The following is a 19,082-nucleotide window of genomic DNA, read 5'->3' on the forward strand; positions in this document are numbered from 1 at the left end:
GTTCTGTTCAACATCTTTATTAACGACTTAGACGAAGGGTTAGAAGGCACGATCATCAAGTTTGCAGACGACACAAAACTGGGAGGGATAGCTAACACTCCAGAAGACAGGAGCAGAATTCAAAACGATCTTGACAGACTAGAGAGATGGGCCAAAACTAACAAAATGAAGTTCAACAGGGACAAATGCAAGATACTTCACTTCGGCAGAAAAAATGGAAATCAAAGATACAGAATGGGGGACGCCTGGCTTGACAGCAGTGTGTGCGAAAAAGACCTTGGAGTCCTTGTGGACAACAAGTTAAACATGAGCCAACAATGTGATGCGGCTGCTAAAAAAGCCAATGGGATTCTGGCCTGCATCAATAGGGGAATAGCGTCTAGATCCAGGGAAGTTATGCTCCCCCTTATTCTATTCTGCCTTGGTCAGACCACACCTGGAATACTGTGTCCAATTTTGAGCACCACAGTTGAAGGGAGATGTTGACAAGCTGGAAAGCGTCCAGAGGAGGGCAACTAAAATGATCAAAGGTCTGGAGAACAAGCCCTATGAGGAGCGGCTTAAAGAGCTGGGCATGTTTAGCCTGCAGAAGAGAAGGCTGAGAGGAAACATGATAGCCATGTACAAATACGTGAAGGGAAGTCATAGGGAAGAGGGAGCAAGCTTGTTTTCTGCTGCCCTGCAGACTAGGACACGGAACAATGGCTTCAAACTACAGGAAAGGAGATTCCACCTGAACATCAGGAAGAACTTCCTCACTGTGAGAAGGGCTGTTCGACAGTGGAACTCTCTCCCCGGGGCCGTGGTGGAGGCTCCTTCCTTAGAGGCTTTTAAGCAGAGGCTGGATGGCCATCTGTCGGGGGTGCTTTGAATGCGATTTCCTGCTTCTTAGCAGGGGGTTGGACTAGATGGCCCATGTGGTCTCTTCCAACTCTACTATTCTATGATTCTATGATTCTATGACGAAAACCAACAGGAAAAACCCAGCCATTATCAAGACTGAACTGCAAAGGCTCTGGCATAAACCAGAACAGGTGGTCCCAGTGGTAACTGGCACACTGGGTGCCGTGCCAAAAGATCTCATCTGGCATTTGAAAACAATAAACATTGAGAAAATCATGATCTGTCAACCACAAAAGGCCACTTTACAGGAATCTGCACGCATCATTCGAAAATACATTATACAGTCCTAAACGTTTGGGAAGTGTTTGACTTGTGATTTTGTGATACGAAATCCAGTCTATACATCTTGTTTGTTGTGTCATACTATGTTTTTGTGTCAGTAAAATAATAATATTGTATTTCTTACCCGCCTCTCCTCATGGCTATTACACTTGTCTAATGTGGGATTGCAGGGTTGTTGTATGTCTTTCGGGCTGTGTGGCCATGTTCCAGAAGCATTCTCTCCTGACGTTTCGCCCACATCTATGGCAGGCATCCTCAGAGGTTGTGAGGTATGGAGAAAACTAAGCAAAGAGGTTAATATATATCTGTGGAAAGTCTAGGGTGAGAGAGGTCAGTATGAATGTTGTGTAGTTAATCACTTAAATTAGCATTGAAAAGCTTATCTGCTGTCTTCTTCCTGCCTCTGGGGCATCCTTTGTTTAGAGTCGTTAACTGCCCTTGGTTGATTCATGTCTGGAAATCCTCTGTTTTCAGAGTATTGCTTTTTATTTACTGTTCTGATTTTTGAGTTTTGTAATACTGGTAGCCAGATTTTGTTCATTTTCATGGTTTCTTCCTTTTTGTTGAAGTTGTCCACATGCTTGTGGATTTCAATGGCTTCTCTGTGTAGTCTGACATGATAGTTGTTAGAATGGTCCAGCATTTTTGTGTTCTCAAATAGTATTCTGTGTCCAGGCTGGTTCATCAAATGCTCTGCTATGGCTGATTTCTCTGGTTGAATTAGTCTGCAGTGCCTTTCATGTTCTTTGACTCTTGTTTGGGCGCTGCGTTTGGTGGTCCCTATGTAGACTTGTCCACAGCTGCATGGTATCCGGTAGACTCCTGCAGAAGAGAGAGGATCCCTCTTGTCCTTCGCTGACCGTAGCATTTGTTGGATTTTCTTCGTGGGTCTGTAGATAGTTTGTAGGTTGTGCTTCTTCATCAGCTTCCCTATGCGGTCAGTAGTTCCCTTGATGTATGGTAAGGACACCTTTCCTCTGGGTGGATCTTTGTCTTGACTCTCATGGCTTGTTCTTGGCCTTGCAGCTCTTCTGATGTCTGTGGTGGAGTATCCATTGGCCTGTAGAGCCCAGTTTAGGTGGTTGAGTTCACCTTGGAGGAGGTGAGGTTCGCAGATTCTTTGTGCACGGTCTGTCAGGGCTTTGATTGTGCTCCTTTTTTGACTTGGGTGATGGTTGGAGTTTTTATGAAGGTATCTATCTGTGTGTGTAGGTTTTCTGTAAACTGTGTGGCCCAATTGTTGATTGGGTTTGCGGATGACCAGAACATCTAGAAATGGCAGTTTTCCTTCCTTTTCTTTTTCCATGGTGAATTGGATGTTTGGGTGGATGCTGTTAAGATGGTCCAGGAACTTGCTGAGTTCTTCCTCTCCATGGCTCCAAATTGTGAAGGTGTCATCTACGTATCTGAACCAAACAGTTGGCTTTTTTGGTGCTGTTTCTAGGGCCTGTTTTTCAAAGTATTCCATATAGAAATTTGCTACTACTGGGCTGAGAGGGCTCCCCATGGCCACTCCATCCTTCTGTTCATAGAATCCAGTGTCCCACTGAAAGTAGCTAGTGGTGAGGCAATGGTGAAACAGGGCTGTGATGTCTTCTGGGAAGTTTTGTTTGATTAGTGTGAGGGTGTCAGCTACTGGGACTTTGGTAAAAAGGGACACCACATCAAAGCTGATCAGGATGTCCTTGGTGCTTAGATTGAGGTTGCTGATCTTTTCTATAAAGTGTGTAGAGTCCTTGATATAATGTGCAGTGAGCCCAATGTGGGTTTGTAGCTGTGTAGCCAGAAATTTTGCCAGGTTGTAAGTCGGCGATCCAATGGCACTTACAATGGGTCTGAGTGGGATGGAGTCCTTGTGGATTTTGGGGAGTCCGTAAAGCCTGGGTGGGAGGGCTTCTGATTTGCACAGCTGTTGGCGTATGTCAAAGTTAATGGAGGAGTTCTTGATTAGAGTGTTCGTTTTTCTGGTGATTTTGTTAGTGGGGTCTTGTTTCAGTTTCTTGTAAATTGTGGGATCTAGAAGTTGTCTGATTTTTTCTTTGTATTGTTTTGTTTCCATGATTACTGTGGCATTCCCCTTGTCAGCTGGAAGAATGATGATTTCAGGATCTGAGTTGAGATCTTTGATGGCCTGTCTTTCTTTTCTCGTTATGTTGCTCGGGGGGAGTTTTGCATTTCTCAGGATCCTTGCTGTTTCCATTCTTACCTCCTCTGCTTCTTCCTCAGGGAGCTGGTAAATTGCTGATTCAACATTGGCAATGATGTTTTCTACTGGGATCCTGGTGGTGGTGACTGCAAAATTTCCTCCTTTTTCTAGAATGTGGGATTGTTTGCTGCCTTGAGTCCCCACAGGGAGAAATGTGGGGTATAAATAAAGATAATCATAATAATAAAGTCTGCCAGTTTGAGATATAAATTTACTCTTACAAAGAGTAAGAAACGTAAGGTGCTGTTGGCGTAAAAAAAGAACAGGTAATTTTCCAGTTGTCAGCAAAAAGATATAAGCCATCAGTTTTCTCATCTGGTCTGAAAGGTGTACTTAAGCCTTTTTTAAAACAGTGTGTGTTAATTCTTTAGGAATGTTTAGGAGAAACGAGACAATGAGAAGCTTAAACCCAGACTCAGGGTGAAGCAATTATGGGTTATGAAGTCATCTCTGCTCAGAAATTATATATAAATAGGGAAAAAGGGAGCGCCAGGACTAGGTTGGACTAGACAGACCATTCCCACCTATGGAGTCCCAGTCAACCCTGACAAGGTGGCTGCAGACCGGGATCGACTAGAAGGCACCCAACCACAACCGAGTCAGCACACAAAGAACTTACAAATGGCTCGCCCCAGCAATGGCAGGACCAGCCCAAACCAGACCCATAGCAATGTTTGCGGGGCTCCCAAATGCCACAACGTGCCAGGGCACCATCACCCCACACAGATGAATGCATGAATGCATTTTATTATAACGGTCACAGACCACAAGTGTAAAACTTTAAAACATTAAAATCAGAGGGGTTTTTTTTTAAAAGCATTAACATTAGGATCAGAAATTCACATTAAAAGCAGAAAGTCCATAATATGGAGTCAATCTACACAGCTTCATGTATGTTGCTTATAAAATCTGTGAGTATGGATAATAAAACGAGTCTGCTAAAATCATCCACAAACATCCACAATCATATTGGTCGCCCCAATCCCTGAAGAATACGAGTGCTTTATCAAAATAGTAAAAACTTGCTCACGGGCTTCTATAGCGAGAGGCTGCACAACACACTACCTTTAGGGCATGATTCCTGTTGGGAAACTATTACAGGCTCCACAATGAAGAACCATTTAGTGAGTAAACCCTTCAGGCAGCGCAGAGCATTTGGTTCTCCATCTCTGAAGCCAAGAAAGAGCAGTGGATAAAGCTGATAACAGAAGTCGACATGGGAAGGAGCACTCAGAAGCCGTGGAGGCTGTTAAGACGGTTAATAATAATAATAATAATAATAATTTTATTTTTGTACCCCGCCACCATCTCCCCAGAGGGACTCGGGGCGGCTTACAGATATAAAACCAACATACAATAATATCAAATACAAAAACACACAAATAAATTTAAAAGGCATTAAAATCAATTAAGCAATGATTCCTCACAAACTAATACCCATGCCAACATAATGGTAGACCAGACAGCACATCAACTTCTGAAGAATGGGAAATCCAACCTTGCCACCAAAGTAGGAAGGAAACCAATAGACAACCAGATGAGAACAACCTTCACGAACTTTTTACATCTATTGAATTGTACACAGCGCTCAACAAATGTAAAAATGGCAAAGCAGCTGTCCTAGATGATCCACTGATAGAACAAATTAAGAATTTTGGCCCAAAAGCAAGGTGCTGGCTGCTGAAGCTGATGAACAACTGCACTGCATCCTGTCAGGTCCCCAAACTCTGGAGGAAAGCAAGAGTCATAGCCATCTTGAAACCAGGCAAAGACCGTAATGATCCAAAAAGGTAACCAATCTCCTTGTTGTGCTGTCTTTAGAAAGTTCTGGAGAAACTTATTTTGCATAGAATTATGGAAAAAATAGACCCATGTATGATTCCAAAGCAATTTGGCTTCAGGAAAGGCAAAACATCCATAAATGGCTTCCTTATTTTTATAGCTGCCACACAAAACACAGCCACCCTAAAAGCGATTGATGGATGCCTATAGGTTGGGTGAAAGTATACAACCCTGCCGTACTCCTTTCCCAATCTTGAACTCGTCTCCTGTTCCGTGGTCTGTTCTGACTGTGGCTGCTTGGTCTTTATACAGATTCCTCAGGAGACAGACAAGGTGACTTGGTCTCCCCATACCTCCAAGAACTTGCCACCATTTATTGTGATCCACACAGTTGAAGGCTTTAGAATAGTCCAGGGGTCCTCAAACTTTTGAAGCAGAGGGCCGGTCCACTATCCTTCAGACTGTTGAGGGGCCGAATTATCATTTGGATAAAAATACAAAAAAATTCCTATGCATACTGCACATGTCTTATTTGTAGTGCAACAACAACAACGAAAGAACAATACAGTATTTTAAAATGAAAACAATGTTAACCAACATAAACCTATCAGGATTTCAATGGAAAGTGTGGGCCTGCTACTGGCCAATGAGATAGTCAAGTTAATTAGGATTGTTGTTGTTGTGTGCCTTCAAGTCATTTCAGACTTTGGCCGAGCCTAAGTCTAAAATTAATTATTTATTTACTGCATTTATTTACTACATTTATATCCCACCCTTCTCACCCCGAAAGGGACTCAGAGCAGCTGTATGTACATACAATATATTATATTATTAGCATAGCACAATATTAGCATTATACATTACTATATTGAACTATACCACTATACTATTATATAATATGTAATATATAACATATAATTAATATTATTATATGGTATTATTATTAGTATTATATTGTATAACATAATATTATTATCAATATTATATGTATATACAATATATTATATTATTAAAACTGATATAAAATATTATATTATTAAAACTGATATAAAATATTATATTATAAAACTGAGGGCGGGGGCCAGGTAAATGACCTTGGAGGGCCGCATTCGGCCCCCGGGCCTCAGTTTGGGGACCCCTGGAATAGTCAATAAAACAGAAATAGATGTTTTTCTGAAACTCCCTGGCTTCCTCCATTATCCTCAGCTTACACTCCAGGAATTACCCAATTCCTTCTGCTTCCTTTCTTCATGGTCTTGAAGAACTTGTCATTGTTAATCTGAAGGCTTGCCAATATGCCTGCTGCAGGGGTGGCTTGCAACACTTTAGACGTGGTACAAAAAGTATTTTGTTTCTTTCCCCGTTTGAATGGATTATGTTGATGACAGCGATTTCCCAACAGTCACAGCCTTGGGAAAAGGTGAGTCTTTCTGCAGAGAAAGAACCTCCAGAGAAGGAGACTCCACCAAACTCCAAGGCTCCTACTGCTTTGTCAGATATTCTTTTTTGGCAGAAACTCTTTTCCTGCCAAAATATTCATTTCCTCTTTCATCCAGTTTCTACCTTGCCTTTCTCTTATGGGACTCTAGGGACCCAAGGTGGTTATCGTCAATAATCAATACACATAATAAAAGTGAAAAATGTGTATGTGTGTATGTGTCTGTGGTGTCCACTTACACAGACAGGCTTCCGCCTCCACAAACAGCTATAGCTCCCACTACTCCGGAGACACCAACGGCCCTCCTCAATGACATTGCGAGTTATAGTGAGCGCCATGAACATGTCCAAGAGCCCTGCCAAATGTCCTCCACAAACACGATTCTGCCCACCACCAAAGTGAAGGCTTTCATAAGAGGACCATTCCATTCTAGATTTTATGTATTTCCTCCACCACAGACACCCCAGTGTTCCTTACTCTCGCCACTGGTGTGAAATTTGCATGATCCCGCCCACTGCCTCTCTCATAACCTTTTCGTATTCTTCTCTATGGCACACAGCAAACAGAGGAATTGATCAGCAACTGTACATACTAGAGGGGTTTGGGGAAAATTCACCATGATTTATAGGACTTGTAAGGACTGGGATGCATAGCTCACCTTCAATCTAAGAGCACTCTGAACTCCACCAATGATGGACCTGGAACTAACTTGGCACACAGAAACCCCATGACCAACAAAAAATACTGGAGGTCTTTGGAGCGATTGATAGGAGTTGTAGTTCACCTACATCCAGAGCACACTATGAACCTAAACAATGATAGATCTGGACCAAACTTGGCAAACATACCCGATAGGCCAAAATTTGAATACTGGGCAGTTTTGAGGGTATTGGCCTGGACCTTTTGGAGTTGTAGGTACTGGGATGTATAGTTCACCTGCAATCTAAGAGTGCTCTGAACTCCAACAAAGATGGAATTTGACCAAACCTGACATACAGAGCCCCCACGACCAGCAAAAATTAGTGGAGGTTTTTGGGGAAAATTCACCTTGATCTGGGGGAATTGTAATTCACCTAAATGCATAGAACACTGTGAACCCAAACACTGGTGGATCTGGACCAAACTTGGCAGACATACCTGATATGCCGAAATTACACTACAGTAGAGTCTCACTTATCCAAGCTAAACGGGCCAGCAGAAGCTTGGATAAGCGAATATCTTGGATAATAAGGAGAGATTAAGGAAAAGCCTATTAAACATCAAATTAGGTTATGATTTTACAAATTAAGCACCAAAACATCATGTTATACAACAAATTTGACAGAAAAAGTAGTTCAATACGCAGTAATGTTATGTTGTAATTACTGTATTTACAAATTTAGCACCAAAATATCACGCTATATTGAAAACATTGACTACAAAAATGGCTTGGATAATCCAGAGGCTTGGATAAGCGAGGCTTGGATAAGTGAGACTCTACTGTATTTATTTATTTGTGAAATTTCTACCCTGGCCTTCTCACCCGAGGGGACTCAGGGCGGCTAACAACAACCGGCAAAATTCAATGCCGAACAGATCAATAAAAACAGCAACACATTTAAAACCATTAACAATAATCCATAAAATACGTTACTGGAGGGGTTTGGGGGGGGGATGGGGACTGACCTTCCTTTCTGGGAGTTGTAGTTCACCCACAACCAGGGAAACTGTGACCTCCACCGATGATGGACCTGGACCAAACTTGGCACCCAGAACCCCCATGACTAACTCATCCTACTGGAGGGGTTTGAGGGGACTGACTCCCCATAGTGGGAATTGTAGCTTACCCTACAGCCAATGAGCGCAGTGAACCCCACCCATGATGCAGCCAGAGTAAACTTGCCCAACATAGCAAATTTTAAGTACTGATGGAGTTCTGAGGGTGACCCTGGAATGATGTGAGTTGTAGTTCACCCATAACCTTATGCATTTTGTACAATTAAAATTTTGACTTTTTCAAATAACCCATGCAACTAGTCCATAAGCTAGTCTTAAAATAAAAATGTAGCTAAAATGTTATATTACGAAGGTTAGCCACAAAGGTCTAGGGGCAGCCCAGGTTGCACTTTCCCCACAGCTTAATTCTTCCTCCCATTGATCTGCACGGCAGGCAGCTCCGGACCAGTCCAGAGGGAGCCGGTCCTTCTTCTGTGGCTCTGTAGCAAAGCAGCATTGTGGGGAGGGCGGGGGCTTGGCTTTACTCACCAGCTCAGCCTAATCCCTACGGCAGGAGTGATTAAAGTTGCCGAAAGAGATCAGCCAGCCACAGTCACATCAGGGCACCGGCTGGGCCCCCCGCAATGCCCCCCCTCATTCTCCATACAGAAGGCCACCTTCACGCCAGGAAGGGGCAGAAGGATAGAAGAATAAAACAACTTTATTGTCATTGTACAACAAAATTAAATGCCGTCCCAAATGGACATTATATATGTAAAATCACAAAGCAAAACACCAATCCTTCCATATTCAAATCACTATTGCATATCTCTCATGCCACATCGGTGTGAAGCCATATTATTATTACTATTTATTTACAACATTTATACCCCGCCCTTCTCACCCGAGGGGACTCAGGGCGGCTTACAAAAATTGGCAAAATTTAATGCCCAAAATGCAATCATAAAAACAAAACAATATAAACAGATCCATTAATAACATTGTTAAAACACATTATAAAAACCTTAAAAACATATATATAATTAATTCCATTCGTCCGAGATCCTCATGCTTCATCCTTAAATCAGGCCATGTCAACTTTGTCATTTACATACAGTTCAATATAGTCACAGACCTGAGATTGAATTAGATGGAATTCCCTCCCCAGGGAGATTAGGTTAGCTCCGACCCTCACTGTCTTCCGGAAGCAATTAAAAACATGGTTGTTTCGTTGTGCTTTTGAGTAGACAAATCCGTTATATCCTGGCCCATATCCACATTGAAACTTGCCCTGTCACTTTATAGTTTGATTTTCATTCAGATTTATCTTCCCAGCTTGTTGTCGCTATTTGATGTATGTTCTATTCTGTAATAGACACTCCCTTCATCAGTTTGACTGTCGCCCAGATCGTTGTCCTATATTGGACCTTTTAATGCCTTGGATGATTGTTTAATATTTTAATTATCGTATATACTTGAGTATAAGCCAACCCGAATATAAGCCGAGGCACATAATAATAATGATAATAATAAATACAGGAAAATAATACATGTAATAATAAATAGAGTAAAATAATAAATGCAATAATAATAATAATAATAAGATCAGAGTGAAATAATAAATGTATTATTACTAATAATAAAAATAGGGTAAAATAAATGTAATAGTAGCAACAAAAATAGAGAAAAATAATAAATGTAATAATACCAATAATAATAGAGAAAAATAATAAATGTACCATATATTCTCGAATATAAGCTGACCCAAATATAAGCCAACCAGGACCCTCACCTGAGTATAAGCCGAGGGGGGCTTTTTCAGTCTTAAAAAAAGGGCTGAAAAACTAGGCTTATACTCGAGTATATACAGTATGTCTATTTTAAATCATGACTTGTTAATTTGTTTTTAAATGCATTCTTTGATGTCTTAACTATTGATGATATTATATGATTGTATGATATGTGAGCCACTCTGAGTCCCCGTTGGGGAGATGGAGGCGGCATACAAAAATAAAATTATTATTATTAAAAATTATTATTTGTTTTTATTATCTTATCCCGTCTGCTAGAAAGTAATAATTCAAAAAAAGAAAGAATATCCAGAGTGAAATGGATCCTTAAGAATATCCTGAGTTTTTTGAAGGCAGTGGTAATTATTAAGTTCTTCCAGAGAGGGGAGAGGGCAAACCATATTCACTGGGCAGTAGTGGGTCACCCTCTGGAGTGCCTTCCTCTCGGCCTCTGTGCAATTAGCAAACCACATGCAGATACAGATCCCTTCCTCCCTTGTGTGGAGGGCACTTACCAGGTACCATTGCTGTGGGAATTTGGGGTCTGTGGGCTCCAGGAAGGCGTCCCGTTTGCTCCGGCGCTTGGCCACTTGCTGCTCCAGCCAGTGCACCTGAGGAGAGGGAGGTGGGAACAATTATCTATATATATAAAAGAGTGATGGCATCACGGCAACCCACAAAACAACAAAACTACAGGCCCCCCAACCTCGAAATTTGACAACACAACCCATCATCCACACCTCTAGGTTGATACAACAAAAAGAAAAGAAAAATAAAGACCTAATTTGAGAGAGAGGAATAATTGCTTTTATCCAATTGCTGCCAGTTAGAAGGCTAAGCTCCTCCAACTTGGTCTCCTAGCAACCCAATAAAAAATAATAAAAACACTAAAAATTAATACAATAAAATACTATAATAACAGAAAATAACTAAAAAATAATACAAGAAAATAATAAAATATAATAAATAAAATATAACTTACAATAAAATTAATAAAAAATTGCAAATAACGTCAAATAAAAATTACACAACAATTTTTAACCAATACCACCACCACTTTGCCACAGCAACGTGTGGCCGGGCACAGCTAGTTTATTTAATATTATGATGATTTCCCTTTCGACGTTTCCATATCCGGTTCTTCTCCCAGTGCGTTTCCCTGGTTAAATCTGAAAATTCATTTTTCTTTGTTTATTTTAAGATAGTCTTTTATTGGGGTCCAATCAGTTTGGTTTTTTGGGATTCCCTGTGTGTCTTTCAATTGTTAAGTTAAAATGTCCATTTTCATTATCTCTAAAACTTTCGTAATCCAGTCATCTGACGTAGGCGGTTCTTTGATCTTCCAATTCCTCGCATATACTATTCTGGCCACTGTTACCAAATACAGTAGAGTCTCACTTATCCAACATCCGTTTATCCAACATTCCGGATTATCCAACATAGTTTGCCTCCTGCCCCAATCAAAAACTGTTTCTCTAGACAGCAAGGATTGAACTTTTTATGGATTTAATTTCCAACAATGTCGCTACTGTAAGTTTATTTTATGCAATTCTATATTTACAGTAGAGTCTCACTTATCCAACGTTCTGGATTATCCAACACATTTTTGTAGTCAATGTTTTCAATATATCATGATATTTTGGTGCTAAATTCGTAAATACAGTAATTACTACATAGCATTAATGTGTAATGAACTACTTTTTCTGTCAAATTTGTTGTGTGACATAATGTTTTGGTGCTTAATTTGTAAAATCATAACCTATTTTGATGTTTAATAGGCTTCTCCTTAATCTCTCCTTATTATCCAACATATTCGCTTATCCAACATTCTGCCTGCCCGTTTATGTTGGATAAGTGAGACTCTACTGTATTTGTAGTCAGTTTGTTAGTAGCCAATGTTTTAGTAGTCAATGTTTTCAATATATTGCAATGTTTTGGTGCTAAATTCATAAATACAGTAATTACTACATAACGTTACCATGTTTTGGACTGTTTTATCTGTCGATTTGTTGAAAAACATGATGCTTCTGGTGCTTGATTTGTAAAATCATAACATAATTTGACGTTTAATAGGCTTTTCCTTAATCCCTCCTTATTATCCAACATTTTCGCTTATCCAACCTTCTGCCAGCCCGTTTATCTTGGATAAGTGAGACTCTACTGTAGTTGAATAAAATATCTTTGTTTTTATCTCTTTCAAAATCCAACATTCCCAGTAGGAAGAATTATGGGAAACCGGAAGAATAAAATGAACTTTCTTTTTTCAAACAGAAATCATACAACTTGAAGATAGAGGAAGGAAGTCAACAGATACCCCCCTAGACTTTTTCTACATCCCACACAAGCCCATACCAACCTCCTTCCCCCACAGGTATCTCCGTACCTCTTTTTTTTTTTAACTATTTGCACGTCCCTTTGTAAAACCAATAAAAATTTATTCAAAAAATATTATGATGATTATGTTTATTTATACCCCGCTTTTTCTCTCCACAAGGAGACTGAAAGGCTTGATGGCCAGGCTCCCCCCTTGGGGCCCATGCACAGAGGCCCGAAGCCCAGCAAGGAAGCCCCGTGGAAGCTTCGAGTCTCCTTGTGGAGACTCAAATCTATATATATAAAAGAGTGATGGCATCAGGGCAGCGGACAAAACAACAAAACTACAGGCCCCCCAACCTCGAAATTTGACAACACAACCCATCATTCACAGCTCTAGGTTGATACAACAAAAAGAAAAGAAAAATAAAGTCCTAATTACAGGGAAAGTAATAATAGTTTTTATACAATTGCTGCCAGTTTGAAGGCTAAGCTCCGCCCACTTGGTCTCCTAGCAACCTACTCAGCCCAGGGGACAGGCACAGTTAGGTCTCACTTAGGCCTCTTCCACAGATTATCAGATTTTAACTGGATTATATGGCATTTAGGAGACCCATTTAGAATCTTATATTATCTGCTTTGAACTGGATTCTCTTGAGTCCACACTGCCATATAATCCACTTCAGTGTGCATACTGAAAATAAAGACAACCATACAACAGACATTTAATACCACCACTACCTCAACAATTTTTCACCAACACCACCAGACAACGCCACAACAACGCGTGGCAGGGCACAGCTAGTAACCATATAATAATAATAATAATGCCTGGCCTTGGGGACCCTGACCTCAGTGCAGGACTTTGGAGCCAAGCCAGGAGGCCCACACTGGCCCTGGAGTCCCGCTCCCCAACCCTCCTCGACCTGCCCCGTTGGCTTGTTGTCTTTGGTTCACATCCCACTTTCCATCCCAAGGGCAGCTAATCATCACACATCAGTGAAGGAGCCCTGAGCCAAAACACACACAACACAATCATGGCATTAAAGGGCAGCTGAATGGAAGCCAATTAAGAGAACATTGATGCTTCTGTTGCTAAGAGTGGTCCGTCCAGGCCTTGCCGAAGCAGGTGGGGTGGGGTTGCCAGCCAAAGATCAAGACATTTCTGAATCCACAGACCTTACGGAGGGGAGGCTGACATTTTCTCTCAGTCCACCTTAACTGTTGGAAATAGCAACCTCCCAAGCCTTTCACTATTTGTTAATGTATATATTTGCTAACCTGTATTCTATATGTATGCTGATTTGCCAGTTTAACTGTACCTCTTTAGTGTGGGAGGGGTTATAGACATGTGATTGTACTGAGCATGTTCAGACACAAGACTCCATTTTGTAGTCTGTCTGCTTTACATGTCAGTGGATGTGGATGCATGTTGTTGTTTGGACTTCAGTAGAGAAGTATGACTTTTGGACTTCATTAAGTACAACTATACATAAAGATAACTGAACTTTAGTAAGAAATGTGCCTGTATGGTGAATTAATTCAAGATGTTTGTGAGTAAACAAAATATGTTATTTTTCAAATAAGACTTTTTTAAATCTCTGAGTGCATAATTAAAACTAAGAGTTTTCAAGGGGGTGTATATTTTTGGGCAATTACAATTACAACTGCAATTTCAACTTCAAAGAAACCACCATCCTCTGCTAACCAAATAGTTTGCAGTGGCATGTCTCTGTCCTTGGCAGTTCAAAGGTATGGTTCTTCAGTTTAACAACAGTTACCTGTGTGCCATTACATGAATGCTTATGGATATCACTTGTTCAAAGGAATGACATCTAATAAGGTCATGCTTTTCTTGACTAGTGGTTTTCAAAAGGTAGTCTCCACATGTTCATTGAGACTCACATTTGTCAAACGGATATGACATCATTTTTCCTTTTCAATAAGGTTATGATTGCTATTATTTCCAAAGGAATATGTGCCCAGAGACTGGGTGCAGTTATTTCCAATATAACCAATATCACAAGAGTCTGAACTCCCCCCCCCCCCACACACACACACACATACATGCGCACACTCACCTGTGGCTCTCTGGCCAACGCACCGTGCCAGGACCGGTGTGGGGAGAGGGAGCGCTTAGCCACGGCCCGGTGAGAGAAGTGGTAATAGTCTCCGATGATCTAAGACACAGGAAGAAGAAGGGTGAGACATGGAAGTTCCCCCAAGCAGACCCCCCCCCCCAAGAGCCTAAATGTGTGTGTGTGTGTATATATATATGTCTACACACATGCATATATACAATATAATTTACAATAATATATATTATAATATATTGTATATGCATATAAAATTGATATTATGTTGTAATACAATATAATACTAATACAATATAATACTATTAATTATATATTATATATTACATGTAATATTATTAATAATATTACAATATATAGATATAGTACAATATGGTAATTTATTGTCAGTATTGTGCTATGCTAATAATATAATATGGTATGTAAATTTAATTTGTAAGCCGCTCTGAGTCCCCTTCAGGGTGAGAAGGGCAGGATATAAATGTATTAAATAATAAATAAATAAATAAATAAATACAGCTGTTCTCCCGAAGGGCCAGCTGCAGCGGCGGCCCTGATCCAAGGGGGTCCGTCACATGGTTGCGCACCAGTCGGTCTCCTCTGCTCCCTCCCCAAACGACCTCCAACTGGGCCTGTTCTCCTCCCCATTAGTCCAGATGCTAAGGAGATTCTGATGCAAATCCTTAATCTTTAAATAAAACCCCAAAAGAAGCCAAATGAGACAGGCTGCAAGGGGACAGGCATTAGCTGATCCTTATCCTCCACAAAGGCAAGAAGGGGGGGGGGAAATGTCCTGAGTCCTAAAATGCCGCCCTTTTTTTCATATCAGGAGTGACTTGAGAAACTGCAAGTCCCTTCTGGTGTGAGAGAATTAGCCATCTGCAAGGATGCTACCCAGGGAACGCCCCGATGTTTGATGTTTTACCATCCTGTGCGAGGCTTCTCTCATGTCCCCACGTGGGGAGCTGGAGCTGACAGAGGGAGCTCACCCGTTCTCCCTGGATTTGAACCACCAACCTGTCGGTCAACAGTCCTGCCGGCACAAGGGTTTAACCCATTGCGCCACCGAATGCCCTTGGTCCCAGGACAGAAATGGGGCATTCCCTTGGGGGTCATGGCTATGAATAATTCATAGGGTCGTTGTATGTTTTTTGGGCTGTATGGCCATGTTCCAGAAGTATTCTCTCCTGACGTTTTGCCCACATCTATGGCAGGTATCCATAATCATATTTCACAAGGCAATCCGAAGGCCCACACATTTCAACGGGAAGCCTCCAGAAGAAATGGGGAGGGGGCTGCTCTCAACGCCACCCCCACTAGCTCAACCCAAGCAGATTCCCTGGTCAGTGTGGTTGCCGGTAAATTAGACATTAAATCTAATGTCCAATGAGTTCCAAATAATTAGAAGGATTGTGTTATCAGGATACTAAAAATGTCTTTATAATAATGACATCTAGGTAGATTGGGGATTATTTTGTTTTGTGTTTTTACTTCTGTGAAAAAATTCAATAATATTTAATGAAGGAAAAGTAAGCTGCTGGGGTGGGAGGGGGTGCTCTTCTGGAGGTACAGTAGAGTCTCACATATCCAGCATTCTGGATTATCCAACGCATTTTTGTAGTCAATGTTTTCAATATATCATGATATTTTGGTGCTAAATTCGTAAATAGAGTAATTACTACATAGCATTAATGTGTAATGAACTACTTTTTCTGTCAAATTTGTTGTATAACATGATGTTTTGGTGCTTAATTTGTAAAATCATAACCAAATTTGATGATTAATAGGCTTTTCCTTAATCCCTCCTTATTATCCAACCTATTCACTTACCCAACGTTCTGCCGGTCCGTTTATGTTGGATAAGTGAAACTCTACTGTACTTTGATTTGTTAACACTCAGTAACATCAAGGAAGTTTCACTGTGTAACACTATGATTTATGTTCCTGGGTTATAAATGGCATTTCCTCATAGATTCTTTCATAAAAACATGGGGAAAGTTTATTACACTTTTAGTGGGGAGGGACATTCTGCCACACCTATGATTTAGCCAGAATGCTAGCAATCAATATTATGAGCATGTGTACATAAGCAACATTTACATCAGGTTGAAAAAAAGAGGGCACATACTGCCATCAAGTAAACATCACAGAGGCTCAAGGTAAATAAAAAAACCACACGTTTTTCAAAGAATGTCTGTCTCATTCAATCCTCCCTAGTTTGTGGCAGCCACAAAAAGGAAGTTTCTGGAGTAGAACAACTACAGTAGAGTCTCACTTATCCAAGACTCACTTGGATGTTTTCAATATATCATGATATTTTTGTGCTAAATTCATAAATACAGTAATTACAACATAACATTATTGCATTTTTGTATAATATTTAATGAAGGAAAAGTAAGCTGCTGGGGTGGAAGGGGGTTCTCTTCTGGAGGTACAGTAGAGTCTCACTTATCCAATGTTCTGGATTATCCAACACATTTTTGTAGTCAATGATTTCAACACATTGTGATAAGCATTACTGCTTATTGAACTACTTTTTCTGTCAAATTTGTTGTAGAACATGATGTTTTGGTGCTTAATTTGTAAAATCCTAACCTAATTTGATGTTTAATAGGCTTTTCCTTAATCCCTCTTTATTATCCAAGATATTGGGACATAAGAGAAGCCTCCCACAAGGATGGTAAAACATCAAAACATCTGGGCGTCCCCTGGGCAATGTCCTTGCAGACGGCCAATTCTCTCACTCCAGAAACAACTCCGATTGCTCCTGACACGAAAAAAAAATCCAAGATATTCGCTTATCCAAGGTTCTGCCGGCCAGTTTAGTTTGGATAAGTGAGACTCTACTGTACTTTCAAAGTAAGGACTGCACAATTAAACAGGACATAACAGTTTCAAGCCAGGAACAGAACATTTTTTGAATTTTGTTACACAGTGAGAAGTCAACAGGGGGCTTTTCTCCCATGCCCACATGAGGGCAAGGGCAGTAGCGGTCCCCTCCCCGCTAAAAGGGACCCATGGGGTGTGACTCACCTGTCCCCCATGGAGGAAGCCGTGCTTCCGGGCAATGCGCTGGGCCTCCTGGGGCCCCGCTGGGACCCTCACGGCCCAGGTGTTGGTATAGACGCGAGGGGGGCCCTGGGGTGCGCCTCTGCCCAGGGCGGCCATGAGGGTGCACCACCACAGCAGCCGGGGGGGCCGCAGATCCATGGGCACCGGCAAGGGGGAGGGAGGGGGCAGCAGGGAGGGAGGGGGGGCTCCTTAGAGGAGGCCTCGGGGTGTCCAAGGGGGGAGCATAGGGTCAAGGGAGGGGGGGGGAAGCAGTCTCTCTCCAAGGAATGGCCCCGATCCCACGCAGCACCTGAAGGTGAGAAAGGACACAGTCAGGAAGAGAGAAGCATAGAATTGGAAGAGACCACATGGGCCATCTAGTCCAACCCCCTTTTGCCGCCCCCCCCCCCCCACAGTAACAAGGACACACAAGGGGACATTTGCCTCCCTTTATTTGCACAGTCCTGAAGCACTCTGGGAACTTCCATGGCAAGAGGGCACAGACTGTCTGTGGATGTCAACGAATATTTGCATATACCACTTTGCATCATAGTTCCTTCCTTCCTGGTGCTGGAAAAAAAGGAGCCGGGGGGGGGGGGGGGGTTGGAAAGCGTCAAGAGACAGGAGACCCTTCACCTTGGTCTCCCCTCCATTGACCCTGCAGCACCAAAGCGCCCTATTGCCCCTTGCCTTTATCCTGGCAGAACAAGGGGCTGAGGGGGGCGGGGTGGTTCTCTGAAGCTGGAGCCCCCTGTCCTCTTTCTCTCAGCCAGGCTCCAATTGGGGCACAATAAATAATAATAATAAGCCCCTTCCTCTCTCTCAGCCAGGCACTGACTGTGGCACAATAGTAACAACAATAACAATGATAATAAGCCCTCTCCTCTCTCTCTCTCTTTGTATCTCAGTCAGGTCTGACTGCTGCCCAATAATAGTAATAATAATAACAACAACAACAACAACAATAAATAAGGAGCCCCCTCCTCTCCCTCTCAGCCAGGCTCTGACTGCAGCACAATAAATAATAATAGTAATAATAATAACAAAAAAGTAAGGAGCCCTCCTCTCTCTCTCTCTCTCTCTCTCTCACTCACACACACACAGCCAGGCTCTGACTGCGGCCCAAAATAATTATTAATAATAATGAGCCTCTTCCTCTCTTTCAGCCAGGTTCTGACTGTGGCACAATTATAAAATAAAAACAATAAATAAAAATAAGGAGCCCCCTCCTCTCTATCACCCAGGCTCTGAATATTATTATTAATAATAATAATAAATAATAATAAGGAGCCCCCTCCTCTCTCTCTCACTCAGGCTCTGACTGTGGTGCAATAATAAGAATAAATAATAATTAGCCTCTTCCTCTCTCTCAGCCAGGCTCTGACTGCGGCACAATAACAACAACAACAACAACAACAACAACAACAACAACAAATCAGGAGCTCCCTCCTCTCTCTCTCAGCCAGGCTAACTGTAGCACAATAAATGACAAATAATAATAATAATAATAATAATAATAATAATATGAG

The 19,082-nt window shown here is 41.5% G+C and overlaps 1 protein-coding gene across 2 annotated transcripts in view; it reads right to left on the reverse strand.

Annotated features, from left to right (window-relative positions):
- Positions 1–19,082, reverse strand: part of furin (furin, paired basic amino acid cleaving enzyme) — a 32,961-nt gene that overhangs the window by 12,182 nt on the left and 1,697 nt on the right. For both annotated transcript variants that reach the window (XM_062963536.1, XM_062963537.1), the window contains exons 2-4: positions 17,536–17,863; positions 14,491–14,589; positions 10,612–10,707 (exon numbers count right to left, since the gene is read on the reverse strand). In XM_062963536.1, coding sequence (XP_062819606.1) covers positions 10,612–10,707; positions 14,491–14,589; positions 17,536–17,712 — 372 coding nt within the window. In that variant the 5' untranslated portion in view covers positions 17,713–17,863. The remainder of the gene's footprint in view (positions 1–10,611; positions 10,708–14,490; positions 14,590–17,535; positions 17,864–19,082) is intronic.

This window comes from Anolis carolinensis, unplaced genomic scaffold, assembly GCF_035594765.1.
Source record: "Anolis carolinensis isolate JA03-04 unplaced genomic scaffold, rAnoCar3.1.pri scaffold_11, whole genome shotgun sequence".
NCBI lineage: Eukaryota > Metazoa > Chordata > Lepidosauria > Squamata > Dactyloidae > Anolis > Anolis carolinensis.